At 36.2% G+C, this 14,338-nt stretch overlaps 1 protein-coding gene across 2 annotated transcripts in view; it reads left to right on the top strand.

The window, feature by feature from the left end:
- The window catches only part of LOC127160249 (uncharacterized protein C16orf96), a 32,189-nt gene that overhangs the window by 6,731 nt on the left and 11,120 nt on the right, over positions 1-14,338 (top strand). Inside the window, exons 2-10 of one of the 2 annotated variants that reach the window (XM_051102903.1) lie at positions 3,567-3,671; positions 3,764-3,844; positions 6,710-6,823; positions 7,160-7,514; positions 7,612-7,697; positions 12,051-12,329; positions 12,501-12,623; positions 12,693-12,767; positions 12,868-13,032. In XM_051102903.1, the coding sequence (XP_050958860.1) occupies positions 3,567-3,671; positions 3,764-3,844; positions 6,710-6,823; positions 7,160-7,514; positions 7,612-7,697; positions 12,051-12,329; positions 12,501-12,623; positions 12,693-12,767; positions 12,868-13,032 (1,383 nt within the window). The remainder of the gene's footprint in view (positions 1-3,566; positions 3,672-3,763; positions 3,845-6,709; positions 6,824-7,159; positions 7,515-7,611; positions 7,698-12,050; positions 12,330-12,500; positions 12,624-12,692; positions 12,768-12,867; positions 13,033-14,338) is intronic. The other variant, XM_051102911.1, reaches the window with a different exon arrangement.

Here is a 14,338-nt window from a genome sequence, read left to right as displayed (position 1 = left end):
ATTAATATGACACAGGACTATTTGGCTGTGTGGTGATAAGCCATGCCAAAACAAATATCTGAAGAGAAATGACTCATGCCGTTAAAGAACAAATGATGTCTGACTTGTTAAATAGCTTTTGTGTATTGTTTATATTTGCTGTGAGCAGCTGGACTAGATTTTTATCGTGCCTAATTACCATAAACATAATGGCAAATTGTCCTTTAGAAAAAGGAACATAGCGGGAACGCGGTATCTAATGTGTTATCTGATACTGTTCAAAAGTTTGGGTTCGGTAAGATTTTTTGATGGAAAAAAAGGAGTCTCTTATGCTCATTAAAAGGATGGTTTACCCAAAAATGAAAATTCTGTCATTAATTACTCACCCTCATGTCGTTCCAAACCCGGTAGACCTTTGTTCATCATCAGAACACAATATATTTTTGATTAAATCTAAAAGCTTTCTGACCCTGCATAGACAGCAACACAACTGACACGTTCAAGGCCCAGAAAGGTAGTAACGACATTGATGAAATGTTGAACCAGTGATGTTCATGTGTTTTGTGTGCATAGAAAACAAAAATAATGACTTCAACAGTTTCTTCAGGAATATTGTGAAATGTTATTGCAATTTAAAATACATGTTTTCTATTTTAACATTTTAAAATGTAATTTATAGCAAATTTTCAGCATTTCTTATTAACGTTGAAAACAGTGTTGTTTAGTATTTTTATGGAAACTGTGATTTTTCAGGATTCTTGGATAAATTATTTAAGATTTATTTGAAATAGGAATCTTCTGTAACATTCCCTGGTGAAAAAAACAGCATGTGCTGGTTAGGTATGTTTTGATGCTGGTTTAAGCTGGTCCTTTGCTGGTTTATGCTGGTCTTAGCTGGTCATGTTGCTGGTCAAGGACCAGCATAAACCAGCTAAGGACCAGCTTAAACCAGCATCAAAACATACCTACCAGCATATGCTGTTTTTTTCACCAGGGTTATAAATGTCAGTACTGTCACTTGATAAATTTAATGTGCCCTTGATGAATAAAAGTATTAATTCTCTACTATTAAGAAACTTTATAACTATCTACTACTTAGTACTTCTCGTACTAATATTTAAGTAGTATTTTACATAGTACCCCAAAAGCTATAATTGTGTACCATTTGGTGTACAACATGACTTTGATTACCATGATACGTGTCCACAACTTTGATATTACCATTACATATGTTCAAAAACATAGTATTACCTTAGTGCAGGGATCACCATACTAGGTCCTGGAGGGCCAGTGTCCTGCAGAGTTTAGCTCCAACCTTAATCAAACACACCTGAACCAGCTTAACCCTATGTGACCCTGGAACACAAAACCAGTCATGAGGGTCAATTTTTGGTTGGAAATTGAGATTTATACATAAATAAATTGGCTGAGATACAACTATTTGAAAATCAGGGGCCTCATTTATCAATGAGTACGCACTGTTGATAAATGAGGGCTCTGGAATCTGGGGGTGCAAAAAAAAAAAAAATTAAATATTGAGAAAATCACCTTTAAAGTTGTCCAAATGAAGTTCTTAGCAATGCATATTACTAATCAAAAATTAAGTTTTATATATTTACAGTAGGAAATTTACAAAATAATCTTCATGGAACATGATCCTTACTTAATATCCTAATGATTTTTTTAGCATAAATGAAAAATTTATCATTTTGACCCACACAATGTATTTTTGGCTATTGCTACAAATATACCTGTGGTACTTAAGAGGTTGTGGTCTAGGGTCACATATATTAATGTTTGCACTTGTCAAATTACTAGTATTTGTGCCATTATTTAAAGCCCAAAAAAGCATGTCTTAATAAGCATGTCAGGTGGTAATCTGCACAGCTCTTGGTAAAGTGCACTGGTCATTATGGAAATTATATGGATCTGCCTGTGTTCTTCATTTTGCACCTTGTCAGTAAGTCGCCCACAGAAATTTCCACACCCATCTGCACTGTTTTGGAATTGCGTCCTCACGCTAATTTGCCCTGTTTAGTACATCTGGCCCTAAATGTCCAAAAATGACCAAATAACCATGGTCCTTCCATGATTTTAGAAATTATTTAAAAAAAAAACACAGAATTACCATGGTACATGTAATTCCATGTTAAATGTCCATAAATAACAGATATTTCCATGATATTTGTCCAAAGCCATAGTATTTACATGGCATTATGTCCCCCCCACACACACACACACATAAAAACAGGATAATACTATAATAAATGTCCAAAAAAACCCAATCCCAAATAAACATTAAAATGTAAAAAATACCATGGCACATGTCTAAAAACAAAAACACTTTCCATGGTGTGTGTCCAAAGACTCTGTATCACTATAGTACTTTGCTCAAAACAGGTTAATAGCAGGTAATAGGTGCTTTTTTTGCTAGTGTTGTATATTCTTTAACAAGGAAGACGTGTCTATTTATGAATGTTTCTACAGGTATCCACAACACTGTCTCTCTCTCTCTCTCTGTGTGTGTGTGTGGAGGTTGCAACATAGGCTCATTGGAATCACATGCCTCCATATACATTTGTGCAAAACTGAAAAAAAAAAACACACCTATATGTACAAATCACTGCAGTTTCCAGTTGAAATGAACACTAGAGGTAGTAAAACTCCAACAACTTTTATTGCTTTTTACACAAGAGTATGATTTACACAGAGTTTTAATGAATAAAGCCTAATTTTCATACAATAACTTGCAGAACATTATGACTTCAAAACTGATATTTTTATATAACTTTTGTATTTGGGTTTGGTGTATGGGGAAATTTCCAGTGATAGAGCATTAAACTTTAACGTCACTCACTGGATATTTAAATTCTGAACAGCTGCAATACGTACCCCAAGCAGAGTTATAAAAACGCAGCAATACGTGTCTGTACCAATGTAATAAAAACGTGCCACGCACGTACTGAAAGTGTATTTTAGCGCCACTCTCACTTTTTGGACATTTCACTTTTAAACTGCAACAAAACATTCAGTAAGGTACATAATTGCAGAAATGTATATAGAGGCACGTGTTTTCATTAGTAGCAGTCTTGATAGTTTAATCATGTTTTTCATATGTTTTTCATTTCACCTCTCTTTCCGTACTCTAGTCGCCCCTTCAGTCTAATAAGGGAAACCCAAGATAAATTTGTTCTACTCAGGGAGACAAACAGCACTAAGTAACAGAGGTTAGACATCCGGGGTTACGCAAACATATCAGAAAGTGGGTGGACAGCGATGCCACATCCTGTTTGATTCAAGAGCGATTCCCAGGCCTGTGTGCTGTCATGGTAACCTCTGTTGAGGTTAAAGGTCAGAAGTTCTCTATGCTTCCACAAAGAGTATGTTACTTACCTTTCAAAGAAAGAGACACAGAGGATGTGCTTAACTGATTCAGCAACACTCTGCCCTCCTCAAAGTCCAGGCAAAAGGGATTATGGGCTTTTTTCTCTAAAGAGCATGTTGATTTCCCAGTAGGAGGGGTATGAAGTGAAACCCAGTAAATCTTCAAAGACTGAAGTTATTTCAAATGCTGTTTTCTTCCTCAGTGTATGGCCTTAATCCAAGACCTGCTGAAGGAAATCCAGACACTCAAAGAGTCCAGAGATGATCTGAGAGAGGAAGTCAGTGCTCTGAACGGTCAGCTCAGCCAGGTGACTGCATATACATGCCAATATCACCTACCAAACATTTCTTCAAATAAATATTCGGCAGTTGTGTGACTTGATAACATTGTCGTCTTCAGCTGAACATGAATGAGTTAACAGACCGTATCCTGGCTATGGAGCAATATTGCCACCAAGTGGAAGATCTGGACAACACTACGGTAAGTATTGCTGCTGAAGTTCAGCCAAAAATGAAACTTTTACTTACCCTCATATTGTTCCAAACCAGTATAACCATTTTTTTTTCTTCCATGGAACAGAAAAGTACAGTTGAAGTCAAAAGCTTATGTACACCTTGCAGAATCTGCTAAATGTTAATTATTTTACCAAAATAAGAGGGATCATACAAAATTCATGTTATTTTTAGTTTAGTACTGAACTGATTAAGACATTTCACATAAAAGATGTTTACATACAGTCCACAAGAGAAAATAATAGTTGAATTTATAAAAATGACCCCATTCAAAAGTTTACATACACTTGATTCTTAGCACTGTGTTGTTACCTGAATAATCCACCGCTGTGGTTTTTTGTTTAGTGGAAGTTGTTCATGAGTCCCTTGTTTGTCCTGAACAGTTTAACTGCATGCTGTTCTTCAGAAAAATCCTTCAGGTTCCAATTTCTTTTTTGTTTTGTTTTTTGTTTTTTTTTTCAGCATTTTTGTGCTTTTGAACCCTTTCTAACAATGACTGTATTATTTTGAGATCCATCTTTTCAGACTGAGGACAACTGAGGGACTCATATGTAACTATTACAAAAGGTTCAAATGCTCGCTAATGCTTCAGAAGGAAACACGATGCATTAAGAAAATTTTTGAATTTTTGAATTTGTCTTCTGGGAAACATGTAAGTATCTTCTGTAACTTCTGAAGGGCAGTAGTAAATGAAAAAAATATGATATTTAGGCAAAACAAGAACAATGTACACATCTTCATTCTGTTTAAAAGTTTTCACCCCCCAGCTATTAATGCATAGTTTTTCCTGAAGCATCAGTGACCATTTGAACCTTATGTAATAGTTGCATATGAGTCCCTAAGTTGTCCTCAGCATGATGAATTTCAAAATCATACAGTCATTGTTGGAAAGGGTTTTAAATACACAAAAATGCTGGAAAACCAAAGAATGCTCAGCTTCATATTGAAATGACAAGAACTGCAAATTTGACCACGCATTTACACCAGTTTTCAAGTCAGTGACACTTGAAATGGCACCAGTTTTTGTGCATGTCGTAATCAATTGCAATGCACTACTTACACAACAAACTGAAGCTAAACAATGAATGGACAGTGGTAAACATATTATTGCAATTTAAAATAGCTAGCCTATTTTACTTTTTGAATATTTTTTAAAATGTAGATTATTTCTTTGATGCAGCATCATTACTCCAGTCTTTAGTGCCACATGATCCTACAGAAATCATTATATAATGCAATGCTGATTTACTGCTCAAGAAACATTTCATTATCAATGTTTTTCTACCTAAAATTATTGTAAAAACATGATGCTTTTTTCAGGATTTTTTGACGAATGAAAATAGATTAATAGAAGTTAAAAGAACAGCATTTATTTGAAATAGAAATCTTTTATAACATTATAAATGTCTTTCCTGCCACTTTTTATGAATTTAATGCATCCTTGCTAAATATAAGTATTCATTTCTAATTCTAATGGTAGAATTAAAACATTCTATATATTTATTTAAACATGTTTAAAGGGGTCATACGATGCCCATTTTCCACAAGTTGATATGATTCTTTAGGGTCTTAATGAAGAGCCTATAATATACTTAGATTAAAAATTCTCAATGGTAGTGTAAAACAACACCCTTTTTACCAAAATCAGCTCTGCAAAAATCATCCTGTTCTGGTCGAGGTTGCTTTAAATGTTAATGAGCTCTGCTCGCCCCGCCCCTCTCTTCTCTCTGTGGAGAGACGGGCCTGTTTACTTCAGCCGCATTTAGCCGCATTCAGCTGCTAAACTTGCTAACTAGCTCGTTATTAGGAATAGTGATCTCAAAGATTCATAAAAAAACGCTTATACTCACTTCTGCTGTAAGTGAAGCTGGATCACGAATGATTTGCGTGAACATAGGCGGATATATGTAGATCGGGAGGCGCATTCCCTTCACAAACAAACGTAATCCACTGCATCTTCAGCAGCTCAGATGTCGGGAGTAAATGACGACCACTATGTTCATTATTACATCCAGCAACACAACACTTCAATCGCTCAATTGGAGATATTCTTGTCTAACTTACATCCCTGCTCCAGCATCAAAACAACGGAGGTCAGACTTTTCCTGCTGATTTAAGGCGGGTCTGAGGTAAGAGACGCTCATGTCAAGCAACTATCATGGATGCCACACCGACAGGCAACTGAGAATGGCTCGATTTGAAAAAGGGAATTTTATTTTTACAGACCACTGCATGGATTTTTATCATTATAGTGTAGATTTGTACATACACTGCCAATACACATTAATGTTCAAACAGCATGTAAAAGTGAACTTTGCATCCGATGACCCCTTTAAATACAGAAGTCAACATTTGAAGTGGATCGAAAACGTTCATCAAAGTTGACCTAAGACAAGGACAGGTATTGTTTTGGTTTTAAGACAACTTTGATTAAAGGTTTTGATCCACTTCAAATTTACTGTAGATATATGGAATGTTTTAATATTTAGATTTCACACTTTCTGGTCAACTGAAATGTTATTTTTGTCACAAAATGTAAAAATGAACCCTGCCCCAATTCCTTTCTTTAAATGAAAAGTAGCAGCTTCAACATTCTGCATGTTGCACAGAAGAAATAATTTAAACTGATCTGAATGACATGTTGATGTTTAAAACATGACATAATGTTTCATTTTAGGTGAACTATCCCTTTAAAATGTTCAAGATTTGTGCGATATCATGGACTTTCAGTGAAAGGAAAGACTTGGCTGTCTATTCCAGATATAACAGAATTGATGTGTCATGTTTATTTAGAAAACACACAAACATGTTATATTTCTCCTCCCTCTGTTAGAAAGAGCTGAAGGATAAGATGGCCCAGTACCCTGTCCCAGAGGAGCTCACTCAGTGCGTCACATGGGAAGTGATGCAGGCAGCGCTCATCAGCGAGAGGCAGAAGATCCAGGAGGTCAATTTTAATTCATACATAGCATGAAGTCAATTTAGTGTGTCCTGCAGCTTTTGGAAGCCAATAACCTTTCAGAGCCATCCTAAATCTCACAGGTTGTTATCACAGTCATTGTTTGGTTAGAGCAGGCGGCAGCTGCAGTTGAGACAAACATTGACCAGAATGAATGATTCGCTAAATGTAAATGCATAACCAACATCTACAAACACAAACCAAAGCCAAAAACAAAGACATTCGTCTCAGTGCTTCATGCAAAGCACAATATACGCTAAAAGATGAGCTTATTCTCATTCATGAAATGCTCTTTGCAAATTACATTCCCTCTTGCATTCCCAGGGGTTGAAGGACACCCTCTCCGCCGCTAAAAACATTGCACCCGTTTACCCTTTGAACCTGGGTACCCCATTCAAAGATGACAGAGCAGGTGGCACAGGTGGTGTAGATCTCTCTCGTCGGGTCTCTCCTCCCCAGCAGTCCCAGTCTGACGGGGCTCTGTGCACTGTGACGGGCCGCCGACTGTCCCGGGTCAGCATTGGGGCTGAGCGCTACCCAGAGACCGTAGAGGCTCTGATGGAGGTTGGCAGACTGAGAGACAAGCACGAAAGTCTGGAGACCCGTGTGGGGCAGCTGGAAGCAAACAAGGCTGATTGGACCCAGCTTCAACATCTGCGTGATCTTCTCAATGCCATGGGCATGACAAGTGTTTTATCTACAGTCAGGTTATTGTTTGTCATTAAGCTTGAATATGTTTTTGACATTTAGTTTGATATGTTTTTTGATGCCTATAGAGGAAAGGCAGATTCCTGACCATGTGCCAGAGCAGCTGAATCATCTGAGGACTCTTATGGACAGTCTTCTAGCAGACAAAGAGAAGGTATGAGAGAAACACTCACACTGACTATTGTTTAAAACTGTCTAACAAATAATTACTACACCCTAAACAACTTTAACACAGTCTTTACGTTTTGTTATTATCAGATTTTACGATCCCTTAAGAAGCTGATTATCTTTACAATTTCTGTAATTATCTAAACAGAGCCTCACCTAGACTTCTATTGTTCTTATATGTGAAGTGTATCATTTGTGTCAGTCAGACAGATAGTCCCACCCGGTGACTGAGCAACCAGTGTTGGGCTGGTCAGGATGTTTAAACAAACAGAGCAATGTGCTTTCTGGCACAATCATTTTAACTGGGACAGGAGAATGCATTTTAAGACTGAAATTTGTAGACATTTCATCTTCACATTAAGCAGGGTTGAGTAAACTTCGGTTTTACATTGGACCCCTAACTGTTTTGTGTACACTCTTAAAAATAAAGATGCTTCACGATGACATAGAAGAACCTTTTTCGTTTAAATGGTTCTATAAAGAACCTTTAACATCTGAAGATGCTTTCTGTTGCACAAAAGGTTCTTTGTGGCGAAAGAAGGTTCTTTAGATTATAAAAAAAAAACAAAAAAAAAACATTTTTCATCAGTTTCATGTAGGTCCAACACATAGACATGCACACACTAGTATTCCTGTAATTATGGGGACAGTTATTATAGGGAGACAATTATGGGGAGCTTAGATGCGTACATTTGAACTGTATCATAGCCTGTTGATCTATCCAGTGGGACATAAGCGAGCATACATTTGTTGCATGTCTCAAAACATTCAAAAATGTCAATATGTGGTAGTAAGAGAAGAGCAGACATATGGATAAATTTGATGACGCAAAAGAGAACTCAATTCGGTCCAGTTTTCTGAGCGCACACCGAAGTACTCTTTCGCGTCATGTGAACGGAGAAATAGATGCAAAATGATGTCAAATTGTCCGTTTTGACAGGTATTCATGTAAACACACTCGGTTACGTAAACAGTTGGGAGAATATCGGACAATTCTTGATTGGAGGTTGGAATTTACTGGCATTACTATTCTTATAGGGACATTTGGTCCTAGTATTTTCACCAGCTAAAAATGTTTTAAAGTAAGTTATTTCTATCTTTTGCTGTAGTGTGTCAGTAAAAAATATCGGTTTACATTTCCAAACATTCTGTTTGCCATTAATTGTAATAATCTAGTGAGATTTTTGTTTGCACAAGGAGTCTGACAACAGCCAGTGCTCCACACAGACATCTGATCTCACCATCATCCAGTCTGTCTGGAATGACATGAAGAAACAGAAAAACTGAGACAGAGTAAATCCAGAAGAAATGTTTCAACATCTCCAAGATGTTTCAAGTAACCTACCTGCAAAGCTACCTGAAAAACTATGCACAAGTGCGTCTAGGGCAAAAGCTGCTTTAAACGCAAAGGATGGTCACATCAAATGCTTATTTATTTTAGTTAATAGAAGTTCTTTGATAAAGAAAATCTATTTATGACATTGTTTTTGACAGCATCCTCATTTTATGTGCCTAACTGCCTAAAAATTTTAACAGTACTGTAGCTTTGTAGGTATAGGTCTCTTAAAGCATCTTGGAGATGTTGCCACAGTTCTTCTGGATTTAGTCTGTCTCCGTTTATTCTGTTTCTTAAGACAGACTGGATTGAATGATGGAGAGATCAGATCTCTGTTTGCACAAGGAGTCTGACAACAGCCTGTGCTCCATACAAAAATTTCACTGGATTATTATAATTAATGGCAAAATGAATGTTTAGAAATGTAATCTGATATTTCCTACTGACACACTACAGCAAAAGACTGACTTTAACTGACTTTAAACCATTTTTTAGCTGATGAAAATACTAGTGGCCTAAGACTTTTGCACAGTACTGTAATGTAGTGAATACCAATACACAGGAGCAGAAGCAGCATGTGACAGTCTAAGTGACTCCTGTAGGTGTCAGACGTGGAGAGTGTGTTGATGAACATGAAGACAGTACAGGTGTGTGAGAGTTCAGACTCTACAGGACAGAGCACAGGTTCAGCCAGCGGTCAGGACACACACGCCTCAAAGATAGAGCAGCTGAACCTGCAGACGGCTCACATCAGGTACTAATCATCTCAAGTCAACCATTCACTCAACAGAGACATGGGAGAAAACGTATCCTAAAATTTCACTTGCTATGAGTTTCAGAGTCATCTAAATTGGTCGTTAAAACCGCTGTGTTATAAATGTAGCATCAGTTACAGTAATGAGAATGGAGTGGCAGAAAAAAAGCTGTACATACACAACTGCTATAATTTTGATAGTAATTCTAGATAATGACACTATGTCAGAATCACATTGTTTCTCAGTTTTCTAGAGAAAGTCATCCTACTTCATCCTACTTATTCTTTATTAAAAGAAAGCACAATAGAAGTATTTCGCTATATGTCACACACACAAACACACATTCATGCAGGATTGCAGTACTGAAGCTGGATGAGAAAGTGCAGGAGCTGATAAGAGAGAAGATGCGTGATGAGAGATACAGTGAAAACAGACACATACAAGAGCAGGTCAGACAGACAGAACTCCTCTGGGCCATATGTGACCCTGGACCACAAAACCATCATAAGAGTCAATTTTTTAAAATTGAAATTCATGCATCATCTGAAAGCTGAATAAATAAGCTTCCTATTGATCTATGGTTTGTTAGGATAGGACAATATTTTTTGGCTGAGATACAGCTATTTGAAAATTTGGAATCTGAGGGTGCAGAAAAAAATTAAATATTGAGAGAATTGCTTTTAAAGTTGTCTAAATGAAGTTCTTAGCTATACATATTACTAATCAAAAATCATTTTTGATATATTTATGGTGACAATTTAACAAAATATCTTCATGGAACATGATCTTTACATAATATCCTAATGATTTTTGGCATAAAAGAAAAATCTATAATTTTGACCCATACAATGTATTTTTGGCTATTGCTACAAATATTCGTGGTCCAGAGTGACATATTATATATTTACAGTTTTCTGCATTGCAACATTATCATTCTGATTGTGTTTTTATATAAGTATGGCTAGTTTGCTTGACTTTTTCGATTAGCTGCTCGATCCTTCCTTGTATATTTTTATATATTAAAACATTTAACAAAAATACACTACCATTCAAATGTTTGAGGGCAGTGTCTTATTATTTATTTTTTTTAAAAATGATCACTTTCATATGACATTGTTGCATTTAATTGAATGAAAGTGACAGTGAAGGCATTATATTGGCTGTCAAAAGATTAATTGCGATTAATTGCATACAAAATAAATGTTTGAGTTTGCCTAATATATGTGTGTGCACTGTGTGTAATTATTATTATTATTAGTAGTATATATAAATACACACAAATTAATGTATACATTTAGGAGAAATATGTTTTTATGTACAAAATATTATGTATAATATAAATTCTATAAAATTTTAATAAATACATATACTTGTAAATATTTCTTATACTTATATATACATGAATGTTTTTGTATTTATATATACATAATAATTACACACACATATAATAGGCAAACTGAAACTTTTATTTCGCATGCGATTAATCACGATTAATCGTTTGACAGCCCTAATTGTCACAAAAGATTTAAATTTCAAATGATACATAATTAATGAAGCAGCACAACTGTTTTCATTGAAAATAATGCATATGTTTCTAGAGCAGCAAATCATCATTTTCATGATTTGTGAAGGATCATGTGACACTGAAGACTGAAGTAATGATGCTGAAAATCCAGCTTTGCATCACAGGAATAAATTATATTTTAAAATATATTCAAATAATATAATAATACAATATTCCTTTTTTTTTTTCATTTTTAGTTTTTACTATATTTTCAATCAAATAAATGCAGCCTCGATGAGCCTCTATTGTTATATTGTTGCATATTAATTACAAATGATTAAATATTATTCCTCCTTGCATGAATTAATTAAAATTATTATTTTAAATATTATTTTAACGTATTATAGTATATAAGGTTCATTAGTTAAGATTAGTTAAAGGCTTTAGTTAACATAAACTAAGAATGAACAATACTTTAATCTACAGCATTTGTTAATCTTAGTTAATGTTAATTTTAGCATTTACTAATGCATTATTAAAATCACAAGTTGTGTTTGTTAACAGTAGTTAATTCACTGTGAACTAACCTGAACTAACAATGAATGACTGTATTTTCATTAACTAAAATTAACAAAGATTAATGATAAACAGTAATAAATGTATTGTTCATTGTTTGCTGATGTTAGTTAATACAATAACTAATGAAGCACTTTTAATCTTTCATTTTTTACGGTTTACCTGTAGTTAAACAGTCTCAGGGTAATGGTAGAGGACATGAGGACATCCTCAGCTTCTCCACTCTCACAAAGTGGACAGCAGGAGGCAATAAGCTTCAGCAAAGCAGACGAACAGGCCCAAAGTACAGATCAGGATCAGGCTCAGAGTTCAGGTCAAGCTCAGGGTCAACGACAGACAGGAGGTCAGGGCCTGGACCAGGAGGTCAGTCAATTGTCCCAGTGTCATGACAAACCAAAGGACAAGACTGCTCACCTCATGAACCAGGAACATGAGGACAGGAATAAGGTACATGACAGAGAAAGTTGAGATTGAGTCACTGTCAATTTTTCTTCTTCTTAAGACTCTATAGGATAAATCTGAGATAAAGTTGGTACTTACTGAGCTTTTCAAGCCTCCTGATCTCCAAAAGATCTCTAAAATGTTCTTGTATGAATGTGTGATGTTGTTTTGCTGCAGAACACTGATCTGGTGAGTGATTTAGAGGCAGCCATACTGCAGCTGCAGTCCAAGTGTGAGAAACTCCACAGCACATCCAACCGCCTAATGGAGGAACACAGCAAGAAACAAACACACATCGACGTGAGTAAACAGCTTTGTGAAATAAGACAACATTTACTTCCATTATTTACTTAGCTTGTGGTTTTCCAGCGTCTGTACAAGATTGTGGAGGAACTGGCTGAAAAGAAAGCTGACAAGGAAGTAGTGGAAATGGAGATTGAAATCGTGAGTTGCTTCTTTATACAGTTCATCAAACTCTTTGTGGTCTCTATCACATCACAGTCACTCTCAGTCAGTGGATGTCTGCCATCTTGTTGCTCCTTAGAAAGCAGACAAACGGGCTCTGGAGAGCAAGGTGAGCCGTATGCAGTTCGACAGCATGACAGAGCAGCTCAATAACATGTTACAGGAGCTGCTGAGTAAGATCAGCGGTCAGGAGCAGGACTGGAACAAGGTCATTGAGAAGATCTCAACTGAAATGGACTGCAAGGTGAGAGAAGGACTGACAGAAGCAGTCATTTTTAAAGCTGCAGTCCTTTTTTTGGTCAAAAATGATCAGAAATCAATACTTGAGCAATTACATAACCAACCAGTGTTCAAAACTATCACCTTACTTTAGAACAAAAGTGACTTGTTACTGGTTCAGATGTTCAGATCTTATTTGGGTTATATGTGATGCGATCTAGGAAAACCCAACACATGGTGAAGTTTTACCTTTTTTAGGTTTTTATACCATATGAAAGCTGGGTTCAAGCCCTTTCCAAAACATTGACATTCAACCTATTTTTCGAATTTCCTGAAAACATCCCAGCACAACATCCAACATATTAGGCTAGAATCTGTGATTCTGCAGTACAGTATCCACACGGGAGATTTAACATCTCTATGATCATCTTCATTTCTCACTGATAGAATTGTTCTAACTTTTCCATAAATATAGCAACTTATTTTTGTGTAAGTTTAGTTCTGTATTGTAATAGTTTTCACATAAGAGTAATGAGAATTACATTTTTATCAGGTAATGAATACTTGAGGGGAAATGTACTTAATTTTCCTCAATCTAATGTTGCCGTGGATTTTTTTAATGATCCTAAAATAGGCATCATTTTTTTTTTTTTTATTTTGGGGTGAAATGTGACTTGCACATACACTATATTGCCAAAAGTATTCGCTCACCTGCCTTGACTCGCATATGAATTTAAGTGACATCCCATTCCTAATCCATAGGTTTCAATATGACATCGGTCCACCCTTTGCAGCTATAACAGCTTCAACTCTTGTGGGAAGGCTGTCCACAAGGTTTAGGAGTGTGTTTATGGGAATTTTTGACCATTCTTCCAGAAGCGCATTTGTGAGGTCACACACTGATGTTGGACGAGAAGGCCTGGCTCTCAGTCTCCGCTCTAATTCATCCCAAAGGTGTTCTTTTGGGTTGAGGTCAGGACTCTGTGCAGGCCAGTCAAGTTCATCCACACCAGACTCCGTCATCCATGCCTTTATGGACCTTGCTTTGTGCACTGGTGCACAGTCATGTTGCAAGAGGAAGGGGCCAGCTCCAAACTGTTCCCACGAAGTTGGGAGCATGGAATTGTCCAAAATGTCTTGGTATGCTGAAGCATTCAGAGTTCCTTTCACTGGAGCTAAGGAGCCAAGCCCAGCTCCTGAAAAACAACCCCACACCATAAGCCCCACTTTTGGCAATGTAGTGTTTGTGAGATTTACCCAATTACACATTAATTTTATTTTATTTTATTTTATTTTATTTTATTTTATTTTATTTTATTTGCCATTTATGT

Source organism: Labeo rohita, chromosome 3 (genome assembly GCF_022985175.1).
Source record: "Labeo rohita strain BAU-BD-2019 chromosome 3, IGBB_LRoh.1.0, whole genome shotgun sequence".
Classification (NCBI taxonomy): domain Eukaryota; kingdom Metazoa; phylum Chordata; class Actinopteri; order Cypriniformes; family Cyprinidae; genus Labeo; species Labeo rohita.
The sequence above is the reverse complement of the archived record's forward strand: the minus strand, read 5'-3'. Positions and strand labels throughout refer to the sequence as shown.